At 40.5% G+C, this 16,484-nt stretch overlaps 2 protein-coding genes across 4 annotated transcripts in view; both read right to left on the bottom strand.

The window, feature by feature from the left end:
• LOC144650580 (NLR family CARD domain-containing protein 4-like) overlaps positions 1 to 16,484 on the bottom strand; it is a 220,886-nt gene that overhangs the window by 186,336 nt on the left and 18,066 nt on the right. The window lies entirely within an intron of this gene.
• LOC144647990 (uncharacterized) overlaps positions 14,018 to 16,484 on the bottom strand; it is a 15,897-nt gene continuing 13,430 nt past the window's right edge. Inside the window, exon 5 of the mRNA XM_078507647.1 lies at positions 14,018 to 14,119. Coding sequence (XP_078363773.1) covers positions 14,018 to 14,119 — 102 coding nt within the window. The remainder of the gene's footprint in view (positions 14,120 to 16,484) is intronic.

Below are 16,484 nucleotides of genomic sequence, written 5' to 3' on the forward strand. Positions count from 1 at the left end.
AGCGTATTCAATTTATTTCACTCATGAGAACTGATTAGTTGATCGCTGCTTGCAATGCTTATTATTTGGTTTAAATATTTTATAAGAAGATTTCATTTGATGGAAATGGATACAACCAGCAAAACCCCTCGCCCCACCTCGCGTGATTTCATTGCTGTGGGCACACACAAGTCACGCAATGATGGTCACGGCATTCATGGCATATTATGCAAATGCCGCGGGATATTTTTCTCAAATTTTATAAAATTTTCTTTTATTGTAAAAGATAAGTGACAGGAGCATGTTGCTGTGATGTTTTCTCTTTTACGTATACAGTATGATTTTGTTTCCCTAGCTCAAGGGTTCCATGACTATAATTGTAATGCACCTAATGCTCCTAGGGTGGGGGGGGGGGGCAGACCTAGGGGATTTTGACATCTTTTGGAAGCCAGAGTCGAATTCCCCACCCCTGGACACCTGATGAATGTCAAATTTTGCATATCTCCTCTAGACCAGCAGACCCTTTTTGATGTCAAAATCCATACCCTGGGAGAGCTTCACGATGTCAAATTCCCATGGGTTGCTCCCCCCCTTTCCCCCCACCCTGGGGCCTAACATTGGTAGTTGCCTAAAGTCAGGCTAGTAAAGAGGTTATGCGTGAGCGTGATTTTGGCAAAAATTAGCGCGTAACACGCGAAAATCTGGCCACTTGATCCGTGAATCGCCAATCTACTGCGACGCGTTTTCTGTTAATTTTGAAGACCGTGATTCGTCGGCCGAACACGTTCTTGTTCGTGCTTAGAAATCAATTTTGTGAAACAAACGATTCGAATCATGAAGATACAAAGGATACCAATCATGAAGCCGAAGACTGATTTTGAGTGGAGGACTGATGAGGCCCTATTAAGTGTTATCGGGATACGGGATATTTGGGGAAAAATTAACGGGATAAGGGATAAAAAAAAGAGATTCAGTGATATCAAACATCAAAGTTGGGGTTAGAAACCACAGGAGTTATCGGGATACGGGATATTTGGCTAAAATGGGATGGGCTACAGGACCCCTACGGGGGCCTTAGGACTCATTCTATCAGGTCACTGTTCTATCGGCTCAATTTATGCGCATTAGGACTTTTTTAAAAAAACTGAGAACTCGCCTGAATGATCAGGTCTTGCTACTAGGCTATTGAAAGTATTCAGGGCGAATGGAACTACCGTATTTATTCGTTTAAGCACCCTGGGCGCTTATTAAATTTTTGGACCTTGAGAGTGGGCGCTTATTCGAGGTGGGCGCTTATTCGAGGCTGGGCGCTTATTAAATTTTCACCATTTGTAGCAAGTAAGTACGCTTATTTTGCAAGAAAAAAGTAAATAACAACAGAAGGTGAAGATGTCCAAAAGCCGAATTTTTACTGATCATTTAAAGTTTTCAGTAAATTATTGAGAAAGCTTGGTCTTCGGGGTAGTCTCTTGGTAGTACTTAGTCAATTTCACTCCTCTCGTGTACGTCAATTTTTTAGGGGTGAGGGTGGGCGCTCATTCGAGGTGGGCGCTTATTCTCGGTTGGGCGCTTAATCGAACAAATACGGTACATCAGACTTCGACGCTCACTGTGCACATTTACATTTTCATAGAGAGTAGTAGGAGGGAAGGATATTACTCTTTTTTTATGTAAATGAAGCAAAAGTCGGCCATGGGATGGCGGCGAATGGCGGCGATTTTAGAGGGCGCTAGTGGGGTCATCGGAGCGAATCGAGAATTTTGTCTGAGCAAGAAAGAGAAAGATGGCCGCTTGTAGAGACACGGTTAGCGCTAGTTTGAAAGAAGGACTGTTAAAATATTTAGAAATCAGAAGACAAGTTTATTGGAAAGAGAATGAACATGTTTATCGCGTGGACGTACCGTTTGCGGGGAAGCATAAGATTTTTGCCGAGCTCTTGATACCAGCGAGATAGCGACGGTGAAGATTAAAGGACGAAGAAAAGTTTTTCCTATCACTTCGTGACAGCACGATATACATCGAGGCGGTGTGTTGGTTGGTGGTACAGGACGAGATTCAAGAGGCGAGAAGATTGTTGTGTTTTGGAGTTCACGCTGATTGACTTTCTGCTGGAACGCTCTGCAGAGCGGTTTCGCCGAGCAGTTGGAGGATTACAAGCCGGGCGGCTCCGTTTTAGGGTGTTTGATCGGTATGAGAGACAATTACGGATTCGAAAAATACAAGTCAGAGATTACCAGTAAAGCGACGGCACGCAAGTATGAAGATTATAAATTGCGTCTGCTACAGTATTACGATGCAGTGTGGATGGCAAATTGTCGCGCATTCAAATTCGTGGATAAATGATTAGGTCTGATTAATTCAGTTTACGCACAAGCGTGACTACGTATTTACTTTTGTGCCCGCTATTGTGTTGTTGAATAGTTTTCACTTACCAGACGAGTAAATCTGTACAAAACCTTTGCTCCCGTTTTTTTTTTTCATTTGCTAAAAGACAATAGCTTACATTATTATAAAAGTTGATTATTAGTCGACAGAAAGTGCGCCACCATCGAACTTTCGTTCAACTTACTGTATGTCAGTTTTAAGTGAGAAAGCGAATAAACTGAAATTGATCAAACAGATCATTGAAATTTAACTGAGCACAAAAATGACTTTTGTTGTAAGCGAATTATAACATCGAGCATGGCGTAAATGTTTACTGTAGTTTAAATGTTAATTTTGTCCCAGTTTTTGAGAGCGTTTTGAAGGTATCAACAGACGTTTTGATTTAGTTGAGCAACAAACGTAAACTTGGAACAACTGAAAAGTAAAACTGACTGTCGCGTGAAAAAGCTGCTTACCAAATACAAAGTGCATCACTTTAGCGTGTACAGTCGAATGAAATCTAGTTTATGCGAGCGCTTCAATCGTAGTCAGTCAAGGAAAAATTATATCGATACATGATAGCAAATGGAACACGCAAATTTATAGATGCCGTGCCTTGTTTGGTGTCAACAACACTATTCTCACGATAACAAAACTGCACCCAGCGGAGATCAATATGTTCAACGCTTCAGGTTTTGCAAGACGATTTTTTTTGGTCAAAGAAATACCTCGTCGTCTTTCTCTTGAACTGGATACCTTTGGCGAAATCGTTCAAGCGGAAAAGCTGCAAGATCGCATTTTGTATGCCGCTTATTATGGATCACATGGTATCAAAACAAACGATTCCAGTGGGATGGAAGTCCGCGAAGATCGAAATGCTGACGAGGTTTTGAACTGTGACCCGTTTGAAGTGCAATTACCCGAGACCGAATTAAATTCAAACTAAATTGTATTTTTAAAACAATAAAGTGTGCTCATGAGATTATTTAAGTCAGTTTGTGTTTGTCTGTACTCAAGTAAACATATTCTACTATATGCTTCGAGTCGATTTTTTACCGCTACCGCCTTATAGCAAGAAGTGTATCTATACCGTCAGGAGAAATATCTTTACTTAGAGAGATTTAATCGCATCCGTTGTGTATTAGCTTGTTGTGGTGGCAAAGTCATCGTACAAAACTCCGAGTTTTGCGATGGAGAAAACACTGGCAAGCATATATCTCGACCCAAGTCATCCCGCAAGTTTCGGTGGTTTGGATGCTGTATACCGAGCAGTCAAAGAGGAAGGAAAGAGTAAAATTTCTCGCAAAGAAGTTCGAGATGGATTTTCGTACTTCTACCCAAAGAGAAAAGTACTAGAGGATGGAGTTACCACCCTTCCTCTAGATATTTAAGTTTGTTTTGTATTGTAAATTTAGACTTGGAAATAAACTGAGTTGGCTATAACATGGCTTGTTTTCTGTCTGACACGCGCGTGTGACATCCACGCGCAACCCCACGCGAGATTCCCACGCGTGTTCTCAAAGAAAAAACATCTTCCGAAAATGGCGTTTATGGCGCTTTTGGCGCTTTTGGCTCCTTTTTTGTGTTAAATAAACGATAAATTTCGTGTCTTGAACAGTTTTCTTTTAGTTTCAATCAACCTTTTATAGAGTTAGCATGGTGCGAAGGAAGTGTAAGCACTGTCCGATTCCTGGTTGCGGTTCAAAATTTTTAGTTCGATTAGCTGATCATTTAACTCGAGTACATGGCTTACCAGAGATAGAGCGGAAATATTGGCTCCAATTTGCTAAATTACAAAAAACCAGCATGGTTCGTGTCTATGAGGAAGAGACTGAACCCAGAACTTTTTTCAATAAATGAATGTGCACGTAGCTCAAACAGTCAGTTGTGATCATGGACCCGAGATTAAAGCATCCGTTCCCTGCCCTGGTAGCCGGCCCCACATGTTGTGGTAAGAGTCAGTTTGTGAAACGTTTACTTGAATCGGGCGAAGAAGTAATTGATGGAGCTCCTGAAAATATCATTTGGTGCTATGGAATATACCAACCCGCTTATGATGAGATGCAAAGGAGTATTTCTAACATCACTTTTGTCGAAGGCGTTCCTAGTGATTTAGAGAGCATGATCAACCCTTCCTTAAGAAATCTTGTGGTCATCGATGATTTAATGCAAGAACTCAGTAATGATCATCGAATTACCAATCTGTTTACCAAAGGCTGCCACCACCGCAACCTGAGCGTGATATTTATACTACAAAACATCTTTCACCGGGGAAAGGAATTGAGAGATATGAGCCTGAACTGTCATTATTTGGTTATCTTTAAATCACCGCGGGATAGCAGTCAAGTCAATAACTTAGCGAAGCAAATGTTTCCTGGTCATGTGAAATACATGCAAGAGTCATTTCAAGATGCGACTAGAAGGCCTTATGGATATTTACTATGTGATCTTAAACCTGAAACAGCAGATGACTTCCGGTTGAGAAGTAACATTTTCCCCGGGGAGACTCAGATTGCTTACGTCAAAAAAGTATAAAAAGACTATATCATAGTGTTTTCAGTCACTTGAGCATGGCCCAGCGTCTGAGAAAGAGCCACGATTTTTTGAAGCTTCTTGCCAAGTGTACTCCTGCTCAACGGAAAGCGATTTTGAAGGTTGCCGACGACGATTTAGTGAGAAGCATTTGTGAGTGTGTGTTTAACGTGCTTAAAGAGACAGTGCCTGTCAGTAAACCAGCTAAGAAGAAACTTCTAGCTCACAAGAAAGTCTTAGTAGCTTTGGCTCAGAAAAGTAATCCAATCGACAAGAAAAAGAAGCTATTGGTTCAACACGGAGGAAACTTTTTAAGTGTCTTGTTACCGCCCGTGCTTCGTGCGTTGAGTTCAATTCTTGCCTAAAATGAATCATACTAAACGTATGGTTCTAGTGCCAGAAAATACTCTAGAGAGATTGCAGCAACGTCAGCAGATATTAACACCGCCTGTGACACAAACACTGAAAAACTTGGACGGTGAGATGAATGAGATTTTATCTAGTAAAGAGATAGATGATGAACAGAAGGCAAAACTCTATAATCAAGTCTTACAACGCTACCTGACTTACTACGATCAGCGAAAGGGACAGCCGCTTCACGTGAAATTAACAACACCTAAGCCCGTGGAAAATCCTAAACCAGAAGAGAGTAAAGAAAAAGACGCTGGTAGAGAAACCACCGAAGTAGAAACTATTCCAACTGCAGTAGAGCAAGAAGTCATGAAAAGTGTACCCAAGATGTACAAGGCTGGGGCAAGACAACTGTTGGATAAAATTAAAGAAAATCGGGATGTGTTGCATTGGAACGAAAAAGGGGAGCTGATGTATGAAAACAAACCAATATCTGGTTCTCACGTGGTGGATTTAGTAAATGACACATTGCGTCAACGTAAAGGATTTGAGCCAGTCGGATGGTCAGTATTTGCGAGAGGACTGGCACGAATGAACGTCCCCGAAAACTTGGTACGAAATCCCCGGATGGCGCTCTGCCTCTGGGGATTTCGTACCAAGTTTTCGGGGACGTTCATTCGTGCCAGTCCTCTCGCAAATACTGACCATCCGACTGGCTCAAATCCTTTACGTTGACGCAATGTGTCATTTACTAAATCCACCACGTGAGAACCAGATATTGGTTTGTTTTCATACATCAGCTCCCCTTTTTCGTTCCAATGCAACACATCCCGATTTTCTTTAATTTTATCCAACAGTTGTCTTGCCCCAGCCTTGTACATCTTGGGTACACTTTTCATGACTTCTTGCTCTACTGCAGTTGGAATAGTTTCTACTTCGGTGGTTTCTCTACCAGCGTCTTTTTCTTTACTCTCTTCTGGTTTAGGATTTTCCACGGGCTTAGGTGTTGTTAATTTCACGTGAAGCGGCTGTCCCTTTCGCTGATCGTAGTAAGTCAGGTAGCGTTGTAAGACTTGATTATAGAGTTTTGCCTTCTGTTCATCATCTATCTCTTTACTAGATAAAATCTCATTCATCTCACCGTCCAAGTTTTTCAGTGTTTGTGTCACAGGCGGTGTTAATATCTGCTGACGTTGCTGCAATCTCTCTAGAGTATTTTCTGGCACTAGAACCATACGTTTAGTATGATTCATTTTAGGCAAGAATTGAACTCAACGCACGAAGCACGGGCGGTAACAAGACACTTAAAAAGTTTCCTCCGTGTTGAACCAATAGCTTCTTTTTCTTGTCGATTGGATTACTTTTCTGAGCCAAAGCTACTAAGACTTTCTTGTGAGCTAGAAGTTTCTTCTTAGCTGGTTTACTGACAGGCACTGTCTCTTTAAGCACGTTAAACACACACTCACAAATGCTTCTCACTAAATCGTCGTCGGCAACCTTCAAAATCGCTTTCCGTTGAGCAGGAGTACACTTGGCAAGAAGCTTCAAAAAATCGTGGCTCTTTCTCAGACGCTGGGCCATGCTCAAGTGACTGAAAACACTATGATACAGTCTTTTTATACTTTTTTGACGTAAGCAATCTGAGTCTCCCCGGGGAAAATGTTACTTCTCAACCGGAAGTCATCTGCTGTTTCAGGTTTAAGATCACATAGTAAATATCCATAAGGCCTTCTAGTCGCATCTTGAAATGACTCTTGCATGTATTTCACATGACCAGGAAACATTTGCTTCGCTAAGTTATTGACTTGACTGCTATCCCGCGGTGATTTAAAGATAACCAAATAATGACAGTTCAGGCTCATATCTCTCAATTCCTTTCCCCGGTGAAAGATGTTTTGTAGTATAAATATCACGCTCAGGTTGCGGTGGTGGCAGCCTTTGGTAAACAGATTGGTAATTCGATGATCAATCATTACTGAGTTCTTGCATTAAATCATCGATGACCACAAGATTTCTTAAGGAAGGGTTGATCATGCTCTCTAAATCACTAGGAACGCCTTCGACAAAAGTGATGTTAGAAATACTCCTTTGCATCTCATCATAAGCGGGTTGGTATATTCCATAGCACCAAATGATATTTTCAGGAGCTCCATCAATTACTTCTTCGCCCGATTCAAGTAAACGTTTCACAAACTGACTCTTACCACAACATGTGGGGCCGGCTACCAGGGCAGGGAACGGATGCTTTAATCTCGGGTCCATGATCACAACTGACTGTTTGAGCTACGTGCACATTCATTTATTGAAAAAAGTTCTGGGTTCAGTCTCTTCCTCATAGACACGAACCATGCTGGTTTTTTGTAATTTAGCAAATTGGAGCCAATATTTCCGCTCTATCTCTGGTAAGCCATGTACTCGAGTTAAATGATCAGCTAATCGAACTAAAAATTTTGAACCGCAACCAGGAATCGGACAGTGCTTACACTTCCTTCGCACCATGCTAACTCTATAAAAGGTTGATTGAAACTAAAAGAAAACTGTTCAAGACACGAAATTTATCGTTTATTTAACACAAAAAAGGAGCCAAAAGCGCCAAAAGCGCCATAAACGCCATTTTCGGAAGATGTTTTTTCTTTGAGAACACGCGTGGGAATCTCGCGTGGGGTTGCGCGTGGATGTCACACGCGCGTGTCAGACAGAAAACAAGCCATGTTATAGCCAACTCAGTTTATTTCCAAGTCTAAATTTACAATACAAAACAAACTTAAATATCTAGAGGAAGGGTGGTAACTCCATCCTCTAGTACTTTTCTCTTTGGGTAGAAGTACGAAAATCCATCTCGAACTTCTTTGCGAGAAATTTTACTCTTTCCTTCCTCTTTGACTGCTCGGTATACAGCATCCAAACCACCGAAACTTGCGGGATGACTTGGGTCGAGATATATGCTTGCCAGTGTTTTCTCCATCGCAAAACTCAGAGTTTTGTACGATGACTTTGCCACCACAACAAGCTAATACACAACGGATGCGATTAAATCTCTCTAAGTAAAGATATTTCTCCTGACGGTATAGATACACTTCTTGCTATAAGGCGGTAGCGGTAAAAAATCGACTCGAAGCATATAGTAGAATATGTTTACTTGAGTACAGACAAACACAAACTGACTTAAATAATCTCATGAGCACACTTTATTGTTTTAAAAATACAATTTAGTTTGAATTTAATTCGGTCTCGGGTAATTGCACTTCAAACGGGTCACAGTTCAAAACCTCGTCAGCATTTCGATCTTCGCGGACTTCCATCCCACTGGAATCGTTTGTTTTGATACCATGTGATCCATAATAAGCGGCATACAAAATGCGATCTTGCAGCTTTTCCGCTTGAACGATTTCGCCAAAGGTATCCAGTTCAAGAGAAAGACGACGAGGTATTTCTTTGACCAAAAAAAATCGTCTTGCAAAACCTGAAGCGTTGAACATATTGATCTCCGCTGGGTGCAGTTTTGTTATCGTGAGAATAGTGTTGTTGACACCAAACAAGGCACGGCATCTATAAATTTGCGTGTTCCATTTGCTATCATGTATCGATATAATTTTTCCTTGACTGACTACGATTGAAGCGCTCGCATAAACTAGATTTCATTCGACTGTACACGCTAAAGTGATGCACTTTGTATTTGGTAAGCAGCTTTTTCACGCGACAGTCAGTTTTACTTTTCAGTTGTTCCAAGTTTACGTTTGTTGCTCAACTAAATCAAAACGTCTGTTGATACCTTCAAAACGCTCTCAAAAACTGGGACAAAATTAACATTTAAACTACAGTAAACATTTACGCCATGCTCGATGTTATAATTCGCTTACAACAAAAGTCATTTTTGTGCTCAGTTAAATTTCAATGATCTGTTTGATCAATTTCAGTTTATTCGCTTTCTCACTTAAAACCTCTTGAATCTCGTCCTGTACCACCAACCAACACACCGCCTCGATGTATATCGTGCTGTCACGAAGTGATAGGAAAAACTTTTCTTCGTCCTTTAATCTTCACCGTCGCTATCTCGCTGGTATCAAGAGCTCGGCAAAAATCTTATGCTTCCCCGCAAACGGTACGTCCACGCGATAAACATGTTCATTCTCTTTCCAATAAACTTGTCTTCTGATTTCTAAATATTTTAACAGTCCTTCTTTCAAACTAGCGCTAACCGTGTCTCTACAAGCGGCCATCTTTCTCTTTCTTGCTCAGACAAAATTCTCGATTCGCTCCGATGACCCCACTAGCGCCCTCTAAAATCGCCGCCATTCGCCGCCATCCCATGGCCGACTTTTGCTTCATTTACATAAAAAAAGAGTAATATCCTTCCCTCCTACTACTATAGAGAATGTATGGTATTTACCAAACGATTTGTAGAATTGTGTATAATGGCGCAAAACATGAACAAATTCATGCTGAATAAACGCACGTTTTCCTTCCTTTTGCGTAGTGTCGTTCTTTTGGCTCGAAATGGTGAATTTGAGTAGACTGAAGGATATTGTGTTTTCACTGTTTACTATACATCTAATTATATGGAAAGGGTGGAAAGTCCAACAGCTCCAAAGTGGAATAGCTCCAGCGCCGAGCCGATTTTTGACCTGAAAATCACATCGCACAGCTTTTAATCAAATTTTAAACTACGCACCAGAAAATTTAGTCGAACGGTTTTGATCGAAAATTTAGTCAAACGGTCCACACAGGGCACAGAGGAGTCAAGTTTGTCCGCCATTCATAATCTCTACCGTGCAAAACGACCTTCAAAGCGATCGTGTAACCGTACGTGATACAGCGTCGTCATGCGATACGGTAGAGATTTTGTATTGCGGACAAACTTGACTCTTCTGTGCCCTGTGGGTCCAGAACTAGCCCTCGAACGAAAACGGGTATCCAGAATTGTGTATAATGGCGCAAAACATGAGCAAATTCATGCTGAATAACCAAGAAGTGGTGCCAAAGGGAAAACGCTATTCCCCAGGCCTCTTTCTAATTGGATACAATCAAATAATGCTCGTTAAAGATTTTGTTTCGTGGAAAGGGAGGCAAAGGCAAAACCAACACTCAGTAGTATAGGGAGTGATGTCAATGGTGCGACACAACCCAAGCACCCTCCTGCAATTACGTCAGCGATGCCGAACGCGACGCATAATCATTTAAATATGCGCCGTTGTAAATTTTTATTGTATGTCTGCAAGAGGGGTAGTCCCAGAACAGCTAGAGACGTTCTCTCGACGCCAAGATCAAGTCCCTAGATGCACAGAGCAGGAGGAAGTAGAGAAAGACTGTTTATAGCCTATGCTCCCGAGAAGGACTGGGAGTTAACACACGCAGGTTGAGGAAAATGAGCATGTGCAGCAAAGGTCTCCTGGTAGCTTCAAAACAGTCCAATACTGTTACGCAATATCAGCGTGACCAAATCCTGCAACTTGAAAATTTCAATCACGCTAACCCTTAATCAGCCTCGTCTCATAACTGTTTCAACTGTTACTCGTTTTTACTTTCCAAATCGCCATTACTGTCCTTCTCGTGTCCTGAATATCGTGACATGTTTTTCTCACGATGGTCTTATAAGCCAAAACCCTTACATTCGGTTTAGTTTTTTTAACACCAGATTGAGTTTTATTTTTTATCGTCTCATATTCCTATCATAATTTGAATCAAAGAGAAATAAAAATCAAATTGGTATACAAAACCTGCGTGCGAGTCAAGCAGACTCGAAGCTTCAATGCTTCAAAGAATGTAAAAAAATGTAAATGTTGTTTATAGTGGTCATGTGCTTTGCTTCATATCTCTTCAATATCTATTGAATAGCTAGCTTACAGGCACGCCACTGAAACAAAGGAAAAAATATTTTAAATGAAAATAACATAATTAAAAATCCCAACTAGCAGGAGGCAGACCAGTTGGCTACATACAAAGTGTGAACGAGGATCTGAACTCGGGACGACCGAGAACGAATCCAGCCAGTGGCAGGGTGGAGGGGTTGAACACGGAACCTCCAGAATGCAACACCAGCGCCCTAAACCACTCGGCCACGCTGCCTGTGCTGAGATGCGCTGAAGAGGCCAGATTGTAGTGCGGCATGTCTTGATTTTCAAAATAATCATTTCTAAATACAAGCGGGATTATGGGGGGAGGACACATTCTGATAAACAATGGGGGGAGGGGGCATTTGTTTTACTAACCGGAAGTAGTCAGCTCCTTTACCCAGTCCCCATACCCCCCATGACCCCTAAGAAACAGTTGTGGTAAAAGATTAGTAGTGATTCGCTCCTACAAAGTCAATGGCAACATCCAGAGCCTAGTTATTCAAAGGGTGGATAACGCTATCCACTGGATAAATCGCTGTCCAGTAGATAAGGGTTAATAACAAAACATACCACGCTTTCCACTGGATATTGATTTATCCGGTGGATAGCGTGATCCATCTTTTAAACAACTCGACCCAGGTGTTAAGTGTTCATATAGATAACAATTACTGGAACACAAGTTGTCACTGTACACTTATTCGCCTTTATTTATCTCTGGTAGGAGCAACAATAACTTGGCTCATTTATACAAGATACAATACATACACTAATAAAAAGCGTCTTGCGCATTTTCAAACCCTTCTTTTGATATATATTCTACGTATTCGCCACTGCAAACTACCTGCGGTCATGTTCTCAGTACACAACCCTTAGCTGAATAAGTCTGCATTTAAATGTAACTCCAATTTCTGTGTACAACCGACAGATTTAAATTCTTCTCACGATTAACAAAACCGAATATTTGTTAGTACCACATTTTGCTTTAGTGGAATGTGTGGTCAACACTTTTAACAATAATTGGCTGAAAATTATCTCCACCAGGCTTTAAGCCAGGATTTAAAAAGTGGGAGTCCAAAATTTTTTTAAGGCCTGACTTTGTCCCCAAACTGGGGGGCCTGAGGGGCGTGCAAGGTGTTTTTCTGCAGTTATGGGTGCAAAGGTATCTAAAGATTTCCAGACTTGCTAAAAAATAACCTCTGTATACAGTTATTCATATTAATTTTCTTTGAAAAGTGGCCGTCCATAGGACTCCTGGACTCCCACCTGGCTAAAAGCCTAATCTCCACTGACTCTAAAGAAGCATAATTCAGAACATGTTACTAATCCGTCAACAAAGACGTTAATTTCAAACTAAAACCAGACCAGCCGCTGCTTTTCGTTGGGAAAATTCGGTTTTGAGTCAACACATCATTCCTGAGATGATCACCTTGTTTATTCTGATAACTTGCCTGACTGAACTTTTTATAAAAATGTTAGGAGAAGATACAAGCTCATCAGTGCTGAGGATTAACGGATGACAATGAATTTTAACACGATACATCTGACTGCAGTGCACTAACACTAGAAAAATCATCATAAATGATCATCTACAATTCAAACACACGAGCATCAATCCTAAATATTTAAATGATATTTGTGAAATTCCAGTTATATTTATTCAATGATAAAAATCCTTCACATTTACTTACTTTACTATTCAGTCAGTATTGGTAATTTTAACTTAAGTGTTATTTGATAAACAAGACATCTGACAACTAAGAGCGGTTATACATTCACTGTCCAAAGTAATCAAGTGATTGCTCTTAAGTTCTGAGATTGGTTCAAAATACTCGTGTAGCCTGGACTGATCAATAAGAGCAAACATGTTATTTTCTCAACCAATCGGATGCAAAATCAACATCATCAGTGAAATGTGTTGGTGAGTTTTCCCGCGCTTTTCACCGGTTGCAAAGTTTTTACTGTGACTTCTGATTGGTTTATTACGGTATTTGGGTGCGTTGTGATAGGTCAGATGTGATTACTTTGAATTTGGTTTAACGACAGTCATTGCAAAACTGCTTTTAACAACAGAGCGATTTTTGAGTGCCGATGGTAACTTAAAAATTACTTTGGTTTTGCTTCACAGCGCTCGGTGAGAGGTTACAAAAAAAAAAACAATCAGTCGGTTTCGTGTATTTGGTTCAATTTATTGGGTTCACTGTGTTGTTTTCTTGCCATTAGTCATGTGATTGCTTTGATAACTAAGTGCGCAATAACTTTTTTTCACGTATCACCTTCATGCTGCGTACGCAGCACCAGTCATACATCTCTGCCGTGTTGATCGAGTTTGAATTGAGAGACGAAGAATTAAATTGAAGTTTAACAAGTGAGTGGTCAGTTGATTACCTTGAAGAACGCATAACCGGAATTCCCAAATGAACCTGGGAACTAGTTTATACCTGAACAGTAAATCCAGATAGTATTCAAGTCGTGCTGATCGAGTTTGAATTCTCAGACTTTTCCCAGTAGCATTCCACTCTTACACGTAAACGGTAATTACATACCTAGGATTACAAAGAAGCCTATGTATTCTCAAATTCTTTTACAAAATCGGAGCTCTACCTGCCCTCCCTGCCAAAATTTTAGGGAGTTTAAATTCTAATGTGCGGTTTGGGACTGGCACTAAGTACGCGCGCGCAATATCAATTTTTTCAACGCAAGTGTTCTCCCCACCAAACATTCAACATTAAGCATTACCAAACACTTCAAAATTACTTGACATCAAAAAGCATCTCAAGCAATTCTTAAGCAACTTAAGAAGGACCTCTCTTAAATCTACAATAAATATTTTTAGAGTTGAATAGTAATAATGTCGCTTAGGTTAACGATCCAACACATCATGATACATCCTGCGTCACATCTCCTCGGGTTTTTGTGACAAAGAATCTGACTGTGCTTGGGATTTGACCTCTCGCTCATCAGCAAATAAAGTATTCGGCTGGTCTTTTAAAGCGCGAAACACCATGTTTTAATTCAGCCTCTGTGCGCAGTCGATAGCCACCCCTCTCAACATCCTTGGCCTATCAGAGAGACAAAAAGCGGAAAGTAAAATTAAACCCATTATAATATGACTGCAGTTATCTGCATGGAAAAAGCATTAATAATTTTAGTAACTAAAAACAGCATACACCAAGATATATCTTTTCAGCTAATCATTCCTGTTCGGGATCTTAAAAGACTTAAAATGCCCACCTGTGATCTATAAGCACGATAGTGTGGCACGATCCAAATAAGAGAAGTGATCAACCTTTTTTGTGTCTACTACTATGTTACTATTATCACCAAAATTTAAAGTCATGTTTTGAATGTATTTTTAATTCTAAGCAATAATACCCCTAACAAAGTGCACGTGCTGCATAGAATTGGATTACTTGTAGAGAGCTCTAAGACCTTCCTCAGTTTTAACCCCAGTTGCCACTAGCATTTCATGATCAATTCTTTTTCGCATTGCAGAACTAACAAACATCATTTTTCCATTATTTCTTTACAGAGAAGAAGATATTTGACACAAAAAAAACAAGGCAGGCTTTTCTGCTTTTCAAGAAGGCAATATATGGCAGCTATCACTGATTCGTTTCAAAAAAAAAAATTTTCCCTATGTTTCCTTTTGATTATGTCTTCAACACTGCTAATCAGAAGTGCTTAGCGTTAGGAAAAGCGTACTGCATAGCTCTAGATGTTTAGTGGAAAGCAAACTCTGCGGTCTGATGTCCATGGTCGCTGGGCGAGGTCGATTCTGAGACAATTCGAGAAACTAGATGTCACTGGATAGTACATGGCCAAATAGAATTCCCTTTCATGAGAGAGAGAAATTACTCTGAGAGAGATTTGGCGTATGCACGGGAAGCTTAGAAAGTAATGAGCAAGAAAGGCAAAATCAAGCAATAATATGAAAACAAGTCTTGTCAGAATTGAAATGAAATGTTTCTTCAACCTTTTTTTTGGTTTATCGGTTTTTCCGCATACCTGAAACAAAAAATGTTGTTTTTCTAGTTACCTTAAGGTTACTTTTGTTAGCGGCACTAATTTTAGCGATTTTAGTGAGTTCGGTGAAAATCGCTAAATGTAGTACTCGCTAAAATGTTTCACGGTGAAACTTACTGCGCGTTAAATTTAACCCCCCCCCCCCCTCTTCTCCTTCCCCTTCCCCCCAAAGAAAAACAAAATAATATATAGTGGCTCCGTACAGCTATATGTCAACGTTGGAAGGCAACAATTAAGAAGGCTGGGTGAAAGCCGGGATCACCGCGGTCATGGCGGGCAAGACGGATTTCCCTGACAAGGACCCATTCTTGAACACTCACTTCACCGTGTTCTTTCTATATACGATGGAATTGATCGTTCAATTTCAAGTGACTTTGTTCTTTTAATGGTCTTTGTTCTTTCTTTATTTTCATGAAAAACTTGTTTACACGATCGCGACATCGCTTATTTTTTCAATTTTTGGAAAATCGCTAAATTTAAATTTTTTCTGGGTAGTACTTCTCAGGATCAGTTCACAAGTACGACGAAGGCGATGGAAGTGGATAGGTCATGTTCTGCGTATGGCACCAAACCGAAACCCACACGTGGCATTATCCTGGGCACCAAGCGGGAAAAGAAGCAGAGGACGGCCAAGGGAAACATGGCGGAGAACGGTGGAGAAGGAACGCGCTGAGCTGGGACTAACATCGTGGGCTGCAGCAGCAGCTGTGGCCAAGAATAGGGACAGATGGCGAACATTGATGTCCGGCCCTATCCCCCACCAGGGGGCAAGGAACTAAGAAGACTTCTCAGGAAGCGAACTGATAAAATAATGTGCAGAAGTGCATGAAAACGTGGGGTGCCGCGGTCAGAAACTTAAAAAAAAAAAAATCAAAAAATCTCTTTCTGGTTAAAAAGAGAATTTTAATATTTTTCTGTTAAAATGCATCACCACATTTGGGATCTTCGTGACACAGGCCCCGCGCTTTCCACATACCCCGGCTATCAAGTTGTTTACAAGATTAGAGACACTGGAAGCCATTTTAGTGCGAACATGTTACAGTGGCTTTTCATTGACGTTCATCATTTTAATTTTATCTTTTCGTGAATTATTTAAAACTAGTTTTCAAATACTTAATAACACCTGTACTATTCGTATTAATAGGTCTCCGTTTTCAAAAGAAATTATATTTATGTAATAAGACTGATGTAAATGCATTTTGTTGGGTTCGTGGCATTTTGTTGGTTTTCTCGAGTTAACTTGTATTAACCTACAGAATAGATCAAAACTCCAGCACGCAATGAATAAAAAAGCACTGAGCCCCCAGAAATTTTATCTCATTTTTGATATTTTTATAACAACGAAGAAATGTAAAAAGCAAACTGAAACATCAAATGTCTAATTCAAGAGCAATCCTCACT

Source organism: Oculina patagonica, chromosome 4, assembly GCF_052425735.1.
Source record: "Oculina patagonica isolate OP01 chromosome 4, crgOcupat, whole genome shotgun sequence".
In the NCBI taxonomy this organism is placed as follows: Eukaryota; Metazoa; Cnidaria; class Anthozoa; order Scleractinia; family Oculinidae; genus Oculina; species Oculina patagonica.